This window comes from Mus caroli, unplaced genomic scaffold (assembly GCF_978045245.1).
Source record: "Mus caroli unplaced genomic scaffold, Mus_caroli_1 scaffold_7, whole genome shotgun sequence".
Taxonomy (NCBI): domain Eukaryota; kingdom Metazoa; phylum Chordata; class Mammalia; order Rodentia; family Muridae; genus Mus; species Mus caroli.
In genome coordinates this window covers 24,009,766-24,028,209 of record NW_028227262.1, presented here as the reverse complement: position 1 = coordinate 24,028,209, position 18,444 = coordinate 24,009,766, and the positions used below count along the sequence as shown (strand labels likewise).

The 18,444-nt window shown below is 49.9% G+C and overlaps 2 protein-coding genes across 14 annotated transcripts in view; both read left to right on the top strand.

Moving 5' to 3' along the window:
- The window catches only part of Chd4 (chromodomain helicase DNA binding protein 4), a 32,914-nt gene extending 29,160 nt beyond the window's left edge, over nt 1-3,754 (top strand). For 7 of the 13 annotated variants that reach the window (XM_085839911.1, XM_085839906.1, XM_085839905.1 and 4 more), the window contains 2 exons: nt 1,980-2,175; nt 2,985-3,754. In XM_085839911.1, the coding sequence (XP_085696037.1) occupies nt 1,980-2,175; nt 2,985-3,166 (378 nt within the window). In that variant the 3' untranslated portion in view covers nt 3,167-3,754. Of the gene's footprint in view, nt 1-1,979; nt 2,179-2,984 lie in introns of all 13 variants that reach the window. The other 6 variants (XM_085839910.1, XM_085839904.1, XM_085839907.1 and 3 more) reach the window with 1 other exon arrangement.
- Nucleotides 3,755-4,887: 1,133 nt separating this feature from the next.
- Nucleotides 4,888-18,046, top strand: Nop2 (NOP2 nucleolar protein). The gene is made up of 16 exons (XM_085839898.1): nt 4,888-5,015; nt 5,221-5,331; nt 6,528-6,573; nt 6,723-6,811; nt 7,546-7,730; nt 9,870-9,925; nt 10,013-10,173; nt 10,269-10,468; nt 10,598-10,687; nt 12,621-12,708; nt 12,787-12,927; nt 13,494-13,633; nt 13,749-13,838; nt 13,990-14,112; nt 14,229-14,457; nt 17,307-18,046. The coding sequence occupies exons 2-16, from the start codon at nt 5,226-5,228 to the stop codon at nt 17,942-17,944; spliced, it is 2,382 nt and encodes a 793-aa protein (XP_085696024.1). The 5' UTR covers nt 4,888-5,015; nt 5,221-5,225; the 3' UTR covers nt 17,945-18,046.
- The last annotated feature ends 398 nt before the right edge of the window (nt 18,047-18,444 follow it).

The window sequence follows — 18,444 nt, the reverse complement described above, 5'->3', positions numbered from 1 at the left end:
ATTCTCGGGTAGAGGTAGCATGGTCTACATAGTGAGTTCTAGGATAGCCAGGATTATGTAAAGAGGGCCTATCTTTTTTTTTTTTTTTAAAGATTTATTTATTATATGTAAGTACACTGTAGCTGTCTTCAGACACTCCAGAAGAGGGCGCCAGATCTCGTTACGGATGGTTGTGAGCCACCATGTGGTTGCTTGGATTTGAACTCTGGACCTATGGAAGAGCAGTCGGGTGCTCTTACCCACTGAGCCATCTCACCAGCCCAAGAGGGCCTATCTTGAAGAACTAGAAATTTCTGCCTCTTGGAGTATATTTCAGAAATGTGCATGTAAAACAATAGCCTTCAAGAACATAGTATTGGCCTTTAGGAAGAGAGACTTGTACAAGACTGAATAATAAAAGCAAAATATATTTGTTGGGATTGAAACCAAGGACATTGTGTGTGTGTGTTTTAACCTGTGCTCTGCTACTGAGCTGTACTCCAAGGTAATAGAAGCAGTAACAATGAAATTATGTGTTTGATGTTGGGATCTGTTTGTTTTGAGATGGGGTCCATTACAAAGTAGCCCAGACTGGCCTCTAGTTTGCAGTTCTCTTTCTTGCCTCAGGGTGCTGAGAAACTATCTTTGCAAAGTCAAAGAACTGGGATTGGAGATATAGCTCAGTTGTTCAGAGTTTAGCTAGAGGGCACAAAGCCAGCACACCTCATCAAGCAGCATGTGGTACATGCCTGTAATCTCAGAACGTAGGATCTTACAGGCAGGAAGAACAGGAATTTAAAGTTGTTACTTGGCCACATTGTGAGTTCAAGGCCAGCATTGGGTTTGTTTGTTTTGTTTTTTGTTTTTTTCAAGACTGGGTTTCTCTGTGTAGCCCTGGCTTTCCTGGAACTCACTTTGCAGACCAGGCTGGCCTAGAACTCGGGAATCGCCTGCCTCTGCCTCCCAAGTGCTGGGAGGCACCACCACCGCCTGGCAGCGTTGTGTTTTTGAGACTGCATTTTATTTTTTTAAAGAAACCCAGATAACCTGATTAGGCCAAGCTACTATGCCACCATTAAGAAAAAGCTGGGTATAATGGTGCATGCCTTTAGTCCTAGCACTCAGGAGGCAGAGGCAGGTGAATCTCTGTGAGTTAGTTCAAGGCTAACCTGGTCTGCAAATCCAGTTTCAGGATGGCCAGTGCTCTGTTACACAGAGAAACTCTGTCTCCAAAAAAAAACAAAAAAAAAAAAAACCAAGCCAAAACAAAACAACAAAAAAAAAGAAAACCATTTTGCCTTTAATCCCAGCAGCTGGATAAGTGGATTCTAGCCAGTTTGAGGCCAGCCTGGTCTAGTGAGTTTCAGGCTGCACAGAGCTACAGACTCAGACGGTGACTCAGATAACGACGACTTTTGTTAGTAGTGGTTGTTGGATTTTGCCTACAGCTCCAGCTGTTCCCAGGTATTTGAGAGTCAAAATTATACCTGTCACTCCCATGGTTTTGAAGAGCAAAAGGAGTACCTAGTATGTATTTCAGACATATGGTCATGAATATAATGTGACTCTCGTCATGTAAAAGTTGTATACATAGAAAAAAATTGGGGAAAAATTAACAAAATATTAACATGTGATTATCTGTGGCATTACAGCTGTGAGTCTGAGGCTTGGGCTGCACAAACCTGTGTAAGAGGTCAGAGGACAACTTGTGGTAGTTGGTGTTCTTTTTTTCTTGTTTTGTTTCGATTTGTTTTTTTGTTGTTGTTGTTTTGTTTTTGTTTTTGTTTTGAGACAGGTTTCTCTGTATAGCCCTGGCTGTCCTAGAACTCACTTTGTAGACCAGGCTGGCCTCGAACTCAGAAATCTGCCTGTCTCTGCCTCCCAAGTGCTGGGATTAAAGGCGTGCGTTTACAGGTTCTTGCTAGCTGGAGGAAGAGATGAGTCCGTCAGTGAGAGCGTGGCCATCAGTCCAACCTCTTGTCTTCTTTCTCCGTGTGCAGCTCTTAGAACAAGCCCTGGTGATCGAGGAGCAGCTTCGCAGGGCAGCTTACCTGAACATGTCCGAGGACCCCTCTCACCCGTCTATGGCCCTTAACACCCGCTTTGCTGAGGTGGAGTGTTTGGCAGAAAGTCACCAGCACCTGTCCAAGGAGTCGATGGCAGGGAATAAGCCGGCCAATGCAGTCCTACACAAAGGTCGCCAGTGGCTCCCCTGCCTCCTGCTCCTTCCACCTCCCTCTCCACTCTCCCCTCCCCAACATCCATAAACGGCTTATTTCCAAACTGTCTGCTGAGCCTGTTTGGAACCTTAGGATGTGAGCTGAGGGGCTTTTCTTTGCAGGCAATCAAGGACAGCGATTTTCTTTGAACTCTTAAGTCTGTTGAGATTTTGAGCATAGCTTTATGAGGGGGTGGAGGGTGAAATGAGGAAAAGGTGGGTGTCATAAAGGTAGCGGGGGACATTGGGGACGTAAAAAGGTGTGGATGCAGAGAGGAGATGGTAGGAACTGAGCCTCTCAAGTGGAGGAGCCCAAGGCTGAGAATAAAAACAGAGCTCTGTGGGCATTTGCCATGCTTCCAGCTTGGGAGCACTGGGAGGCGGGAGCACGATGAGATGTGCTCATGCTTGGCTGCATAGGAAGTTTGAAGCCAACCTTAAAAAGAAAAAGAAAATGGAGACAATAGTGAGAAAGAATAATGAACTATCAAGTTTGGTGGCTCTAAAAACAAGAATCGGCCAGCTGTGGATGGCCTATGCCTAGAGTCACAGGGACTCAAGAGACACAGCAGGACCTGAGCTCAGAAGTCTCAGGCCATCCTGGACAACATGTGAGACCAGAGCCATTTGCAACTAGAACGGGAGGAATATCTGTGTGGGCAGGCCAGGTCAAGCGAGTGTCAAGAGCGTATCCTGTGTATGCTGGCGTGACGACCAGCCCTGTGGGCCACAGCTGTGCCCTTGACTACCACAGCTCACAGCCTCTTTCTTTCTTTTCCCTCTGCAGTCCTGAAACAGCTGGAAGAACTGTTGAGTGACATGAAAGCTGATGTGACGCGGCTCCCAGCCACCATTGCCCGCATCCCCCCAGTCGCTGTGAGGTTACAGATGTCAGAGCGGAACATTCTCAGCCGCCTGGCAAACAGGGCGCCAGAACCTCCCCCACAGCAGGTAGCCCAGCAGCAGTGAAGACCCAGAGTGACGTCCACCTCCACCACTCAGCAGTGACCTTCCTCACTTTCTCTTGTCCCGGCTGCCCCTGGGGGCCAGAGAGACCCTTGCCTTCCTTCTGCCCACCTTCTGAGTTGTAAAGGAACAGCCCCGCGCACTGGGGCAGGGAGGGAGGGAGAAGCAATGGTGCCCTTCCTGCTGGAGAGACAAGCAGCAGTAGCGCAGCGTGCGCCCGCCCGCCCGCCATGTGCAGGAGCTGGCGGGCTGGCTGCCTTCTGGACCCTGGCTTCTCCCCACCGTGCGCCTGTTACAAACTGTTGTGGGTTCTGCCAGGCTCGAAGAAAATGATCTGAATTTCTTCCTCTTTTTGGTTTTATTTTGTTGGTTTACTTTGTGTTTTCTCCTTTTTGGGGGGTATTCAGAGTGGGCCGGGCCCCTGGGCGAGACACAGCTACCTCTGTTGGCATCTTTTTAATACCAGGAACCCAGCGGCTCCAGCCACTGAGCAGCTAAATAAAGTTGGAAAAAAAAAAAAAAACCAAAAGCATAAAAAACCACAGCAAATTTCTTGATGAGAACTGAAAATAAAAGTTTCCTTGTATTTTAGTGATTTGGTTCTGTGTGGGTGAGTGTGGGTTCCAGGTACCCCAGGAACTGGCTTATCCTGGAAGACTGCCTGTGCTCCTGACAGGATGACAATCTGGTGAACAAGAGGCTTCTGGGCCATCAGTTATAGGCTCTGATCTTTAGCAAACTGTTCCCAGAGCCCTCCTGCAGCCTGGTACAGTGAAGACATTGGGCAAGTGTTCTACCATGGAATACACATGCGTGAATATGTAATTATATAAGTATAAATTTTTTGAGGGTCTAAGTAACAAGTGCGGGAATTAAGGATGTGTTACCATACCCTAATAATTTTTTCCTTGGTTTATTGTTATCACTTTTTTTGTTTAAAGATTTATTATATATGAGTACACTGTAGCTGTCTTCAGACACACCAGAAGAGGGCATCAGATCTCATTGCAGATGGTTGTGAACCACCATGTGGTTGCTGGCATTTGAACTCGGGACCCTTGGTAGAGTAGTCAGTGCTCTTAACCGCTGAGCCATCTCTCCAGCCCCTTAATACTGGTTTTCTTTGAGACAGGGTTTCTTTCCAGGAATTCCAGGCTGCCCTCAAGTTCAAGAGATTATAGAGAACTACCACTCTTACATAATTTGTACATAGTATCACGTATCTACTGTGCACGTGGAGGTCAAAGAGCAACCTGTAGGAATTTGTGGCTGATGCCCAAATTCCTACAGGTGGGTCCTGGACTCAAAGACTCAGATCTGCAGGCTAGGAGGCAAGCGCGTTTATCCGCTAAGCGGTCTCCCTGTAAAGTTTTTAACACTGCTTGGAAGGAAGGCTGGCCGAGAGCGTGTTCTTAAGTGAAAGGGTCCGGAGGGGAGGAAAGCGGCTCTAATACAAAACTTTGGGAACAGGAGGGCGTGGGACCCCGCGATCTTGCGGGCTAAGGCAATTAGGGTGCCAGGGGGAGGGCCAAGTTGCGGTTCTAGGTAGAAGGAGCGTGCGGCCGCGGGAGTAGCGGGCAGCCGCCTTCGGAACAGAGGGCAGAGAAACGCTGACCGCAGCGCCGCGCGTTTCCCTCTCTAAACCGCGGGGGAGGGGCGTGTCCCTAGATCACGTGCGTGCATTCCGGTACCCCAGCCGGAAGAGGCGGGGCGCTGTCGACGCTTTTTGCGCTTGCGCGATTCACTTTCGCGGTGTGCTACCTCTGAGTTCTTCCCCCAGTGCACGTGGAGCGGCCCTTGGCTGGAGGTGCCGGGTCAGCCGGAACCAGGTCTAAGCGAGCCGAGCCTTCAGGTGCGTCTTCAGAATTTCGACCTGGGCCTCCCGAGAGGGGCGTGGTGACGAGGTCCTGTGGGAGATCCTGGAGGGGGCCATCGGGGTCCCGAATAGTGGTCCTGGGCCGGACGGTTTCCATCCCTGGTAATATCCTTAAGCCTACGGCCTGCGTTCCCCTTTCAGCATCCACAACGTCGCTTTGCCTCGTTTGTCTTTGCTTTAGTTATCATGGGGCGCAAGTTGGATCCTACGAAGAAGGAGAAGCGTGGACCGGGCCGAAAGGCCCGAAAACAGAAGGGTGCGGAGACCGAATTGGTCAGATTTTTGCCTGCAGGTGAGGGTCGTAGCTCCCTGATCCCGGCCAGCCTTTGCCCCATTTTGTGTCATAACTTCTCGATTGCGTGTCCGCCTTTACCTGCTGCATAGATGTGAGCTGTTAGGAAATAAATAGTTAGGGTTAGAGAAGGGTGGGAAGCTGCCACTGGGGCATGGTACTCGTGTGAGGAGTGGTGCGATCTTCCGTTTCCGGGAAGGGGATTCTCATGAAGAATTTGGAAAGATGTTATTAAGCTTAGTTTTAGTAAGCAAGAGTTGGAAACGGAACAGACCAGTCACGAATCGTCCGAAAGAGATGGAATGAAAGCATGGATCTGAGCCCTCTGGTGAAGGATGCTGGAAGGTGCAGTTTGTTGAAATATTGGCAAGCCACGGGCCCCTGAAGGAGAGATCCTCAACTGTATGGACACATGGTCTTACTTCATCGAATTTTAGAGTCCTGGGAGACAGGCTTTGTTATTTGTTAGGTCAGAGGTGTCTTAACACACAGTAAGTGAAAAGGGTTGGGACATTTCTTGTAGATTGTAAAACCAAACATAGCAAAATTAAGTTCTAATTTAGTTGATAACTGAATAAGCTGAGAATAAGGGAAGGGCAGAAAAGGGGCTTGAGGTTACATTGTTATCAGAATGTCCCTGTTTGAGTTTCCTTGCTGAACAGTCTGATGGCTGCTTCCTCTCCTCTACATCTTTTGGTCTTTGGCAGGGGTGGCGGTGGGTGGGGGGGTGTTCAAGACAGGGTTTCTTTGTATAGCCCTGGCTGTCCTGGAACTCACTCTGTAGACCAGGCTGGCCTCAAACTCAGAAATCTGCCTGCCTCTGCCTCCCGAGTGCTGGGATTAAAGGCGTTTGCCACCACACAAGGCTTCTTTTGGTCTTTTTAAGTTTTCTGGAAGTGATAGGAATGGAGCCTTGGGCTTTCCCCATACTCCGCACAGGCTGTACTATTGGCCTCTCTTTCACATCTTCTGTAACTCCTGGATGACTCGTATAGAGTGACTCCCACGGACTGTAGTTTGTAGCCTTAGTCTTTCCTGCTGCCGTGGGTGAACCTGGGGACTTGCATATAACAAACAAACTCGCTCTACCACTGCCACACTTTTCGTTAACGAGGTAATTCTCTTCCTAATTACATGCCTGCCCCCAGTTTGTATTTCCTGTAAATTCCTAATCTATCCCTATTTAAAATTAACAGCTGGCGATGAGAATTCCAAGAGGCTGTCGAGTCGTGCCCGAAAGCGGTGAGTGTGAATGCGCTGGTTTAGTGAGATTGTAGCTGCTGGGTCCATGGGTGAAGAGGGCTGGTTGTGCATTATCTTGTTTCCTTGTGGTGGGAGGTGGCGGAAGCCGGAGGTGTGTTCCCTTGTCTTCACTCTCTGTGTTCTTTCAGGGCAGCCAAGAGGAGGGCAGGGTCTGTCGACGTCCCTAAGCCAAATAAGTCTCCCGGGATCAAAACATTGCCTGGAGAGTTATCCAAAGGTTAGTGACTATAGGAGTTAACCTGCTCTGTGGAGAATCCTCTGGGACCTGGATAGGGCTAATTGTTTCTAGAATGGAAGGAACAGCAAAGCAAAGGGCTTTTTTTTTTTTAGATCTATTTTTTGTTTCTTTGAGATGCTGGAGATAGCTCAGGCAGTGGTAAGAGACAGATTTTCTCTGTGTAGCCTTGGGTATCCTTTAACTCACTTTGTAGACTAGGCTGGCTGTGAACTCACAGAGATCCAACTGTCTCTGCCTTCTTTTTGAAAAATCACATCTCAGTTTATTTTATATGTGTGAGTGTTTTGCCTGCATATATGAATGTGTGTCATGTGGGTGCCTGGTTCCTGTGGAGGTCAAAAGAAGGCATCAGATCCCCTGGAACTGGAATTACGAATGGTTGTGAATTCCCACCATTCGAGTGCCAGGGCAACAGCTGCTCTTAACCATTGAGTCTTCTCTCCAGCCCTATTTTTACTCTTTCTTGTGTGTGTCCGAACGTGGCTGTGTGCTCGTGAGTGGGATGCTGAATCGACTGAGAGTTAGAGATACAGGTACGTGTGAATTGTCAGATGTGGAGTCTGGAAGATCCGTCTGTGCTTTTAACTGTTAAGTCAGCCATCTCTCCAGCCCTCAGAGGACATGCTTAGGGCTAGAAAGTACAGGCGCCAGGGGTGTGAGGCAGGGTGTGGTTGCCGTCCATCCAGGGTTTGGCAAACCCTCACTCTTCTCAGGAGCAGTCCAGGCTCGAGGTAAGAAGCGCCCAGCACCAATTCAAAACAGTGATGGGGACGAGGAGGAAGACTCGGGGGAAGATGATGTGGTGACCCAGGGGGACCTTTGGGGCTCTGACGACAGTGATGAAGACATGGTGGATGACTACGGAGCTGCCTCTAATTCAGAGGATGAGGAGGAAAAGGTGAGTCTCTTCTCTTCTCTTTCTGTTTATTTGAGATATTGTCCTACTGTGTAGCCCTGGCTGTCCTGAATTCAGCTCTTCTTGCCTCTGCTTTCTGAATGCCGGGGCTAAGGGTATGTGTCACCACGCCCAGCTTGTTCGATCTTTGTTGGCCTGAACTCTACTTAGCCCAGGCTGGCCTCTAATTTACAACTCTCCCACTTTGGCTCCTGAGTGTTGTGATTACAGGTAATGTGTCACTGCCTGACTGAATCTTAGCCTTTTAGTCCCCAGACTGGCCTGTTACTGCTCCTGCCTTGACCTCTCAAGTGCTGGCATCTGGGTTTGTGCCACCGTGTCTAACTTGCTTTTTAGCTTCTTTCCCAATTGTCCAGGCTCCTCCAGAGACAAGGACAGTCTGAGTGGAGTAGAGGGTTCTGGTGCTCCTGTCTCAGCACTCCCAAGCTGGAACGCACTGTCAGCTTTAGATTTATATCTATGTACTTCGTGTGCTTGCGTGTCTGCCTGCATGCATGTAAATGTTGCAGTGCTTGCAGAGACAAGAAGAGGTGGATCCCTGGGAGCAGAATTCCAGACCATCTTTTCTCCCAGTTTATTTTGTGTGTATGAGTGTTCTGCCTAAGTAGGAGGGTGGAGAGATGGATCAGCGGCTAAGAGCGCTGCAGAAGATCTAAGATGAGTTCCTAGCACCCACGATGGATTAATCACATCTGCCTGTAACTCTAAAGTCCAAAGGCTCTCTGATGGCCTCTGAGCATCTGTATTCATGTACACATGCCCACACACAGATGCTCACATACAGTTACATAACATACAGTTACAAGTAAAATAAAATCTGAGTCAGGCATGGTGGCACACACCTTTAATCCCAGTACTCTGGAGGCAGAAGCAGGCATATCTCTTAGTTCAAGACCAGCTTGGTCTCCAGAGCTAGTTCTACTACAGCCAGGGTTACTCAGAGAAACCATGTCCCCAAAACAAAATCTTAAAAAAAAAAAAAGGAAGAAGAAGAAACACTTAGAAATGAAATTGATTAAAATTATGAGCAGGAGCAGTAGGTAGTGATTCAGAGGCATGTGGAGAGCAGGGCCCAAGGGTGGCGAGCATGATTTTTATATAGAGGACGTGAGCGGTGTTCTTATATACAGGTTTTCCTTTGCTGTGTATTTGAGGCTGGCTCCAAACTATGCTCTGATCTCAGCCTCCAGAATGCCATGGCTATACATGTGCTTGGCCTTGTTTGCCTTCATTCCAACCTCTCTGTCACCCCAATCAAAATAAGGAGCCAGATAAAGCAATCCTCCTACTTTAGAGACTGAAGCAGGAGGATTGCTGAGTTTGAGGCCAGCCTGGGCAATTATCAAACAAAACCAACTAAACACAACACTGGGGCTGAGGAGCTCAGAGGTTGAGAGCCTTGTCAGATGATCCAGGTTGATTCTCCAGTACCTACACGGTGCTCAAAGCTATCTATGACTCGAGTTCTCTGTCCCAGTGTCCTCTGGTCTCCATGGGCACTGAGTGCCTATGTAATGTACTTACATACTTTCAGACCAAACACTCTGGAGAGGTGACTCGGGGGTTAGGAGCCTGGCTGCTCTCATTGAGGTCCTAGATTTGATTCCCATCATCCACATAGCTGTTCCTAACTGTCATTCCAGAGCCAAGTTATTCACCTCTCCTGGTTGTCAAGGTCTTTTCCTGCACAGATATGTGGGCAAAACACCCATCATACACTCTTTTGTTTGTTTTTGTTTTTTCAAAGCGGGGTTTCTCTGTGTAGTCCTGGCTGTCCTGGAACTCACTCTGTAGACCAGGCTGGCCTCAAACTCAGAAATCCTCCTGCTTCTGCCTCCCAAGCACTGGGATTAAAGGCGTGAGCCACCACTGCCTGGCATTTTTTTTTTTAAATAAATAAAAGCATTTTAAAGTAAAAGACCCTAAAATTAAAAACTAGAGAGGAAATACAAATAACGTAGTTTCTGTGTCAAGCCCTGCATTGTCTTAGCTTCTGTCTTTGCTTCTGAGAACATTAGATTTATGTTTAGGGGAAAGTAGCCCATGAGGGAGGGGCAGACTGTGATGCGACACAGGGTGGCAAAGGGCTGCCTCAGCAGTCGGGTCTTTCTCTCTTTCCAGCTGTTGCCTATTGAAAGAGCTGCCCTGAAGCAGAAAACCCAGGACGCCGCAGCTCGGTGAGTTTGGCCACAGGCAGGAGGGGAAAATACGAAGGAGGAGGTGTCTGTCTGGGCTTGATCCCCTGGTCCTGGCCTTGTTTTTAGGGTCCAGTGGAGTGAAGAGGACACTGATGATGAAGATGATGATGATGGTGTGTCCCCTGAGACCCACCCCAGAAAGGATGACAAAGCAGAGGGGGGCTTGCAGATTAATGTGGAAGATGAGGAAGCCTTTGTGCTGCCCCCTGCTGGGGAGACGGACCAGGATATCCTTTGAGTGCAGAGTGGGAGTCGGAGGAGAGGGCCTGAGTGGGGCTCTCTCAGGCTGTGACTTGAGGCCACATTTCCTTAATGGGTCCACATGGCCAGGCTCCAGACCTGCAGCGAGTTCACAAGCGGATCCAGGACATCGTGGGAGTGCTGCGGGATTTTGGAGCTCAGCGAGAAGAGGGCCGGTCCCGAGCTGAGTATCTAAGTCGGCTTCAGAAGGACCTGGCCACTTACTATTCTTATGGAGACTTCCTGTTGAGCAAGTTCATGGAGCTGTTCCCTCTGTCTGAGGTACCTGCAGCTGCTGCTTCCACTTCCGCTTTCCTTCCCTTTGTACGGCTGTGATGCCCTTTACCCACTCTCACTGTTTGCTGAGCTCCTGGGCTCTTTCTCAGCCCTGATGCACTGTCTCCATCGCAGTTGATCGAGTTCTTAGAAGCTAATGAGGTGCCCCGGCCAATCACCCTTCGGACCAACACCTTGAAAACCCGTCGCCGAGACCTTGCTCAGGTCAGTGTCCTTTTAATTCAGAACTGGACTCTCTGGCTCACCTGTGAATCACTCTGCCCAGTCGTAGCTGGTTGTGTTCTTCAGACCTAAGTGTGTCTTGTTCCAAGCATGGCCCCAGCAGGTGAGCTCTGTGAGGCCTGCGATCTGTCTGTGCCTCCTGTGCTACCTGCATCTGGGATGCGGCATCAGCATGGGGATGAACTGCAACCTAGGGGAGGGAGGGCACCAGGAAGCTGAGAAATGATGCTTGCCCCAGGAAAACACATTAAAAAAAAAAAAAACCACAAGAGTTTAAGATTTTATTCTTACCCAAGGATTCAGGAGCCCCAGGTTAAAGACTTTGCTTCTAGCCAGGCAGTGGTGGCGCACACCTTTAATCCCAGCACTTGGGAGGCAGAGGCAGGCGAATTTCTGAGTTCGAGGCCAGCCTGATCTACAGAGTGAGTTCCAGGATAGCCAGGGCTACACAGAGAAACCCAGTATCGAAAAAACAACAACAAAAAAAAGACTTTGCTTCTAAAATCAGTAGTGTTAACCTTGCATACTGTCTTAGTCAGGGTTTTTATTCCTGCACAAAACATTGTGATCAAGAAGCAAGGTGGGAGAGAAAGGGTTTATTCAGTTTACATTTCCATGTTGCTGTTCATCACCAAAGGAAGTCAGGACTGGAACTCAAGCAGGTCAGGAAGCAGCAGCTGATGCAGAGGCCATGGAGGGATGTTACTTACTGGCTTGCTTTCTTATAGAACCCAAGACTACCAACCAGCCCAGGGTTGGCACCACGCACAGTGGGCCCTCCCCACCTCCAGCTTGTGTCAAGGTGACACACACACAACCAGCCAGTGCACATACCATTTGTTTTTTATGTTGTGCTGAGCTTATTTTACGTGTTTTATTTATGAGTGTTCACCGTGTGAGTGTGTGGGAGTTAAGGATTGTTGTGAGCCACTATTTAGGTGCTGGGATCCAATCCAGAACCCCTGCCACAGGGACGGGCTGAGCCATCTCCAGTCCTGCGTATTGTAGTTTCATGTTTCGTTGTTGCTTTTTGAGCCAGTCTCACTATGTAAGCCCTTGCTGGCCTTGAACTTACAGAGATCACCGGCCTCTACCTTCCAGGGGCTGAGATTAAACGTTTTGTTTCCTTCAGGTTTTTTTTTTTTGTTTTTTGTTTTTTTTTTTTTTGGTTTTTCGAGACAGGGTTTCTCTGTATCGCCCTGGCTGGAACTCCCTCTGTAGACCAGGCTGGCCTCGAACTCAGAAATCCGCCTGCCTCTGCCTCCCGAGTGCTGGGATTAAAGGTGTGCGCCACCACGCCCGGCTTTCCTTCAGGTTTTGAGGCAGGTCTCGTGAAGCCAGGCTGACCTAAAGCTTGCTGTGTGGTACAGGTCACCACTGAACTTCTGGTCTTCCTGGTTTTGCCTCTGGAATAGTGGGGTTACAAGCATGTGCCAGTATGCCTAGTTTTATGCACTGCTGGGGAGTGAACATACATGTTGGGCAAGCACTCTACCCACTGACACACATCGGGATACCCCAGCAGTTCTTAGTGTATCCTAGCTCTAGACACAATGCCCAATTGGGCTGTGTGGTTAGATTGGGTAGTTTACATTTTTAATCCCAGCACTTGTGAAGTTGAGGCAGACAGCTCAGGCTTTGTAGCAATACCCCATGTCAAAACAAGGGTCTTGGAGGACAGGGGCTAGAGTGGCTCAGTGGCAACCCTTTGTTCAGGCTTTACAAGGCCTTGGGTTCCACGCACGCACTGTAGGCAGATGGCATCTGGATGGTATAAGGGGGCAAGATCTGCCAGGTGAATCTGCTGGCTGTCATGAGAGCTGTGCTCGGAGCTGCAGTGCAATGGACCAGGTTCTCCCGCATGGCTGTCTTGGGTAGAATACCCAAGTTTTGACATCTTCCTCCATATTCTCAGGCTCTGATCAATCGTGGGGTTAATCTGGATCCACTGGGGAAGTGGTCAAAGTCTGGACTTGTGGTATATGATTCTTCAGTGCCTATTGGTAAGTGTCCCCAGCTGGTAGCTAGCCCTTCTGTCCCTTCCCTCTGTCAGCATGTCACACCATGGCCCTCCTTCACAGGCGCTACCCCCGAGTACCTCGCTGGACACTATATGCTGCAGGGAGCTTCCAGTATGTTGCCCGTCATGGCCCTGGCACCTCAGGAGCATGAGCGGATCTTAGACATGTGCTGTGCTCCTGGGGGGAAGACCAGCTACATAGGTATGCAAAGGGCAGGCTGGGTGCAAGTCTCTGCCTGTACTTCAGAAAGAATCTAGATTGGTGACACCTTAAAGGTGATCCAGTTTGGTATGCCTTCACCTCGCAGAAAGGGAGGGGCAGTTGTAACAGGAAGCTAAGCCTCTTCTAGGAAATAGAAGAGAGGAGACTGAGCCAGAAACCTGGAGTTTAAAATTGGGGAGTTAGGCAAGGGGGCTAGGCTGTGGCAGAGTGGTAGAGCAGTTTGCTTTAGCATGCACAATTCCCCTAGCAGAAAGGGAGGGGCAGTTTCTGCAATCTAGGCTCCAAGTTCAGCTCTGTCATTTAACCTTGTGCCTGGCCTTGGTTGACTTCTGATTTTGTTCTCCCTAAACTGGGGAGGACCAGAAAGATGGTTAGCAGAAGGGGAAGCCATGTGGATGGACTTAGTGCTGGCTGTCTGGGCAGAAAGGAGTTGGCCTTGAAGGGATGGGATTGGCCTATGGGTTCTGGGCTGTGGAGGAGGTAGTGGGTGTGAGGCAGAGGAAGTGCTGCTGAGCTGGCTGGCACTCCCTGCTCCCTGCCCCTAGCTCAGCTGATGAAGAACACAGGAGTGATCCTTGCCAACGATGCCAATGCAGACCGGCTCAAGAGCGTGGTGGGCAACCTGCACCGCTTGGGAGTCACCAACACCATCATCAGCCACTATGATGGGCGCCAGTTCCCCAAGGTGGGCTCTTGTCTTTCTGAGGCTTGCCCTTGGTGACATCACTGTGTTGTGCTGTCCTTATGAAATTAGAAGCATTGCTTGCAACAAGCATCAGGCTGACGGCTCCTTTCCACAGGTGGTGGGGGGCTTTGATCGAGTGCTACTGGACGCTCCTTGTAGTGGCACAGGAGTCATCTCCAAAGACCCTGCTGTGAAGACGAACAAGGTGAGGGGCCTGGGCCTGGGAGTGGGACCGCTTGAGAGGCTTTGGCTGATCTTGTGGGGCTGGAGTGTCGTGATCAGCAAAGACCCCGTAGGCAGCCGCTCCCTTCCTCAGGCTGTCTCATGAAGTCCCTCACTCCTGGTCTTTTGGGCAGGATGAGAAAGACATCCAGCGCTGTGCCCACCTTCAGAAGGAACTGCTACTCAGCGCTATCGACTCAGTGAACGCTGCCTCCAAGACCGGAGGCTACCTGGTCTACTGCACCTGTTCCATTACGGTGAGACCTCTGCGGGGGCAGATGGTGGAGGCTGCTGTGGAGGGCACTGGACTCTTGAGAGCTCTCTCAGCTCCACCTGCACGGCCATCCTTCCTATTTGTCCTTTCCACATCCAGGTGGAAGAGAATGAGTGGGTGGTAGACTATGCCTTGAAGAAGAGGAATGTGCGGCTGGTGCCCACCGGCCTGGACTTCGGCCAGGAAGGTTTTACCCGCTTCCAAGCAAGGCGCTTTCACCCCACTCTGCGTTCCACCCGACGCTTCTACCCTCACACTCACAATATGGACGGTTTCTTTATCGCCAAGTTCAAGAAATTTTCCAATTCTATTCCCCAGCCCCATGCAGGTAATCTGCTCTGCTCTTCTCTTCCACCACCAACTTGGCTCTCTGTCTTTTTAGTGTGTGTGCGTGTGGTATATGCAGCATGGTGCATGTGTATGCAGTGTGATGATACATGAATGCCTGTGTGTACAGCATGATGCATGTGTCCATTGTGTATGCAGTGTGATACATGTATGTATGTGGTAGAGTTGTGTTCACATGCGTGTGAGAGAGCTATAGCTCAACCTCAGCCATTGGCCTCTGTTCTCCACCTGACTCGCTTATGTTGTATCGTGTGTGTGTGTGTGTGTGTGTGTGTGTGTGTGTGCGCGCGCGCGCACGCGCACGAGCACGCCTATCAGAATACACATGCAGCCAGGCGTGGTGGCGCACGCCTTTAATCCCAGCACTCGGGAGGCAGAGGCAGGCGGATTTCTGAGTTCGAGGCCAGCCTGGTCTACAAAGTGAGCTCCAGGACAGCCAGAGCTATAAAGAGAAACCCTGTCTCGAAAAAAACCAAAAAAGAAAACACATGGAGCTCAGAATAACTTGGGAGTTGTCACCTTCCACCACGTAGTCTGATCAAGCTTGGGCTTGATGGCAGACACCATTACTTGCTGTGCTCGCCTCACCATCGCTACTCTTTAAAGGAACGTTGTTTAAAATTTCCCACCACCACCACTTTTCCTCCCAGTGAGTCCATTGAATGTTGGCTATGTAGATGGGTGTGGGACCATGTACTGGAGTGAGTAACCTGACAGAGCCTCCCATCCCTTAGGAAACCTGACTACACCCCCAGCTGCAATCAGTTGCCAGGTACTCCCGAGATAAGACTGGGACTTCATGCTCTACTCCCCACAAAACACACACACACACACAACTTTTCTCTTTTAGTTAAACTGTCTGGACCACAGACACCTGGGATCACCCTGCAGTTCTGCCTTCTGGGTTTTTGTTTTCACTTGGGTGCCAGGGATCCAAACTCAGGTGGTGGCACTGTCCCCAGCTCTTCACCTGTGGAGCTAGATGTCCCCCCACCTCCTTTCCAGTGTGGAGAGCAGAGGCTACAGCATGGCAGGGAGAGGGGAGCTTGGTGTTCCCCTCAGCCACCTCACTTGGAGGAAAGACCCTATCCTCTCAGCTGCAGTTGTTCCCGAGCCCTGAGCCTCGACTGTGCAGGTTGAGGTGGACGCGTCACATACTTCTACCAAGAGCCCAAGTGCATTCCCACTGCAGGCTGTGCTTGCTTTTGATTCTTGGCTCTGCTGGCTCAGCACTGGATTGACAAACTGCAGAGCTCTGGCAGGTCATGGAGCTTGTGGCTGAGCAATTTGTTTCCTCAGGCATCCTCCTATTGGCCTGCAGCTCGGGAGGGCGGGGTGTTCTGAAACAGCTGAGAGCTCTGCCTGCCTTGGGTTAGTCGGAAGGGAGGAGAAGAGGGCCTGAGTAGAGTGGGTGGTTTCTGGCTTGGTATTTGGGTTTGGTTTTTTTCGAGACAGGGTTTCTCTGTATAGCCCTGGCTGTCCTGGAACTCACTTTGTAGACCAGGCTGGCCTCGAACTCAGAAATCCGCCTGCCTCTGCCTCCCGAGTGCTGGGATTAAAGGCGTGCGCCACCACGCCCAGCTGTTTTTGTTTTCAGTAGCTGCAGTCGTAGTACATTGCCAGGTAGGTGCTCTGCACAGTGCAAAAACCTTAAGCAGCGCATTTTTTTTTTTTTTTTTTTGGTTTTTTGAGACAGGGTTTCTCTGTGTAGTCGTGGCTGTCCTGGAACTCACTCTGTAGCCCAGGCTGGCCTCGAACTCAGAAATCCGCCTGCCTCTGCCTCCCGAGTGCTGGGATTAAAGGCGTGCGCCACCACGCCCGGCTCTAAGCAGCGCATTTTAAGAGGCAAAGGCGTCTGTGAGTGTGAAGCCAGGCTGGTCTCTATGTAGTAAGTCCAAGACCACCTAGGCTACATAGCAAGACCTTGTCTCAGAAAAACCCAGGAAAAAGCAAGTTTTGATATAAGTGAAGTCCATATTTGATGTTCTCATTGATACTAGCTAGGTACCCCACATTGCATGACAATCTGCGATACGTCAAGCAAGCAAGTGCTTTAGGCTTGCTTTAGAGACTGGGACTTACCTTAGAGTGTCTTGTTATATACTGCCCTCCAAAGGGTGCAGCTTCCTCTGAAAACCTGACAAGAATAGTAGTAATCCCTTAAAACGTGTGGGGCAAATAGAGTTTCAGTAAAAACAATGAACTAGTGTTGAGTCTAGTCAGTTTTTTGGCACTATCCTAAGGTGTGGGCCTTCGTTGTTGTTTCTTTGGATTTTGTTTTTTTTGTTGTTGTTTTGTTTTTTTAAATATGTAAGTACACTGTAGCTGTCTTCAGACACTCCAGAAGAGGAAGTCAGATCTCATTACGGATGGTTGTGAGCCACCATGTGGTTGCTGGGATTTGAACTTCGGACCTTTGGAAGAGCAGTCCTATACTCTTATCCACTGAGCCATCTCATCAGCCTGGATTTTGGTGTTTGAAGACCGGGTTTTTCTATGTAGTCCTGGCTCTCCTGGGACTGGCTCTGTAGACAAGGGTGGCCTGGAACTCCCATCTTGCCCTACCTCCTAATTGCTGGGATTAAAGGCTGCGCCACCACCACTGCCTAGCAACTGCCTTGGGTTTTTTTTTTTGTTTTGGTTTGGTTTGGTTTGGTTTTTCGAGACAGGGTTTCTCTGTGTAGCCCTGGCTGTCCTAGAGCTCACTTTGTAGACCAGGCTGGCCTCAAACTCAGAAATCTGCCTGCCTCTGCCTCCTGAGTGCTGGGATTCACACCCAGCCTGCCTTGTTTCTTAATGATCAAGCCATCTGTTTAATTTTTACCTCAGGAAACTCGGCAGCAGCTACCCCTACAGAGCCTGACCTGAAGGATCAGGTCACCCCAAAGTCTGAGAACGGTAATCAGCCCACCAAGAAAGCCCGTGGGGCTGTGAAGGCAAAGCAGCAGTTGCTAAGACAGCCACATTCCAAGAAGCCCTTCCAGAAGTTGAACGGCATCGCCAAAGGGCCAGGCTTGTCCACTGAACCTTCTGTCCCAGATGCCCAAGTGTCCACCAGGCCCAGTCAGTCTGCTGGGAAAGCCGATGTGAGCAGGAAACGAAAGAGGGCTGAGAAGCTGAAGCAGCGTGGACCTAAGTGGAAGCCCTCCAAGGAGGCTGCTGTCCCAAAGCAGAGCGTCCCTTCCAGGAGTGAGGACTCGGGAACACCTCCTGTGCCGACTCCCTCTGAAATCTGTGCCACCCCAAGGCCTAAGGACTGTGCTCCATCCCTTGGGAAAGCCAAAAAGAAACACAAAGGAAAGCAGCAGTTAGCACAGCAGCCTGCCAACGGAGCTGCTCCCCTGAAAGAAGATGCTGTTCCCAAGGGACCCTCAGCCCCCTTTGTGTCTCCCCACAGTTCCACCAGGCCACCACCAGCAAAAAGGAGGAAATCAATGACAAAGGGCAGCAGCCAGCCTCTGTCTTAAATAGACTTGGAAACTCGTTGACATTGTCTCTGGGTTGAACTTTTAGATCCTGATGCAAGGCTGGCCTCCCCCTGTGCATACAAATGAAATTTAATACACATATTACCACTCCTAGTTGCTGTTGTGTTTTTTGAGGGGACTGGGTTTCTCTGGGGAGAAACCGTTGTGCACTATTCAAATGGTAAATTTTTACCTTCCATTTCTTAGTCTCCAAGGAAAAAGCCAAGGAGTCCGACCCAGGGTACCAGGGAGAAGAGAGGGCAGTAGGGAAGACTGTCTCTAAAGTACCAGAGGTCCTGTGCCTACAGACAGATTCTTAGGCGGTGGCTCCCCGGGAAGGGCTAGTCTGGCTCCTGCCAGGGTTGACTCCACTCACGGGGCCTCAGACCCGGGAAAGGTTCAGCGCTGATGCTCTAATGAGGGCCTTTCATTGGCCCCCTCTGCTCCCTCCCTCATGACCTTTGCCCTCCTGTCGGGCCATCTGATTGGTCACTCGTATC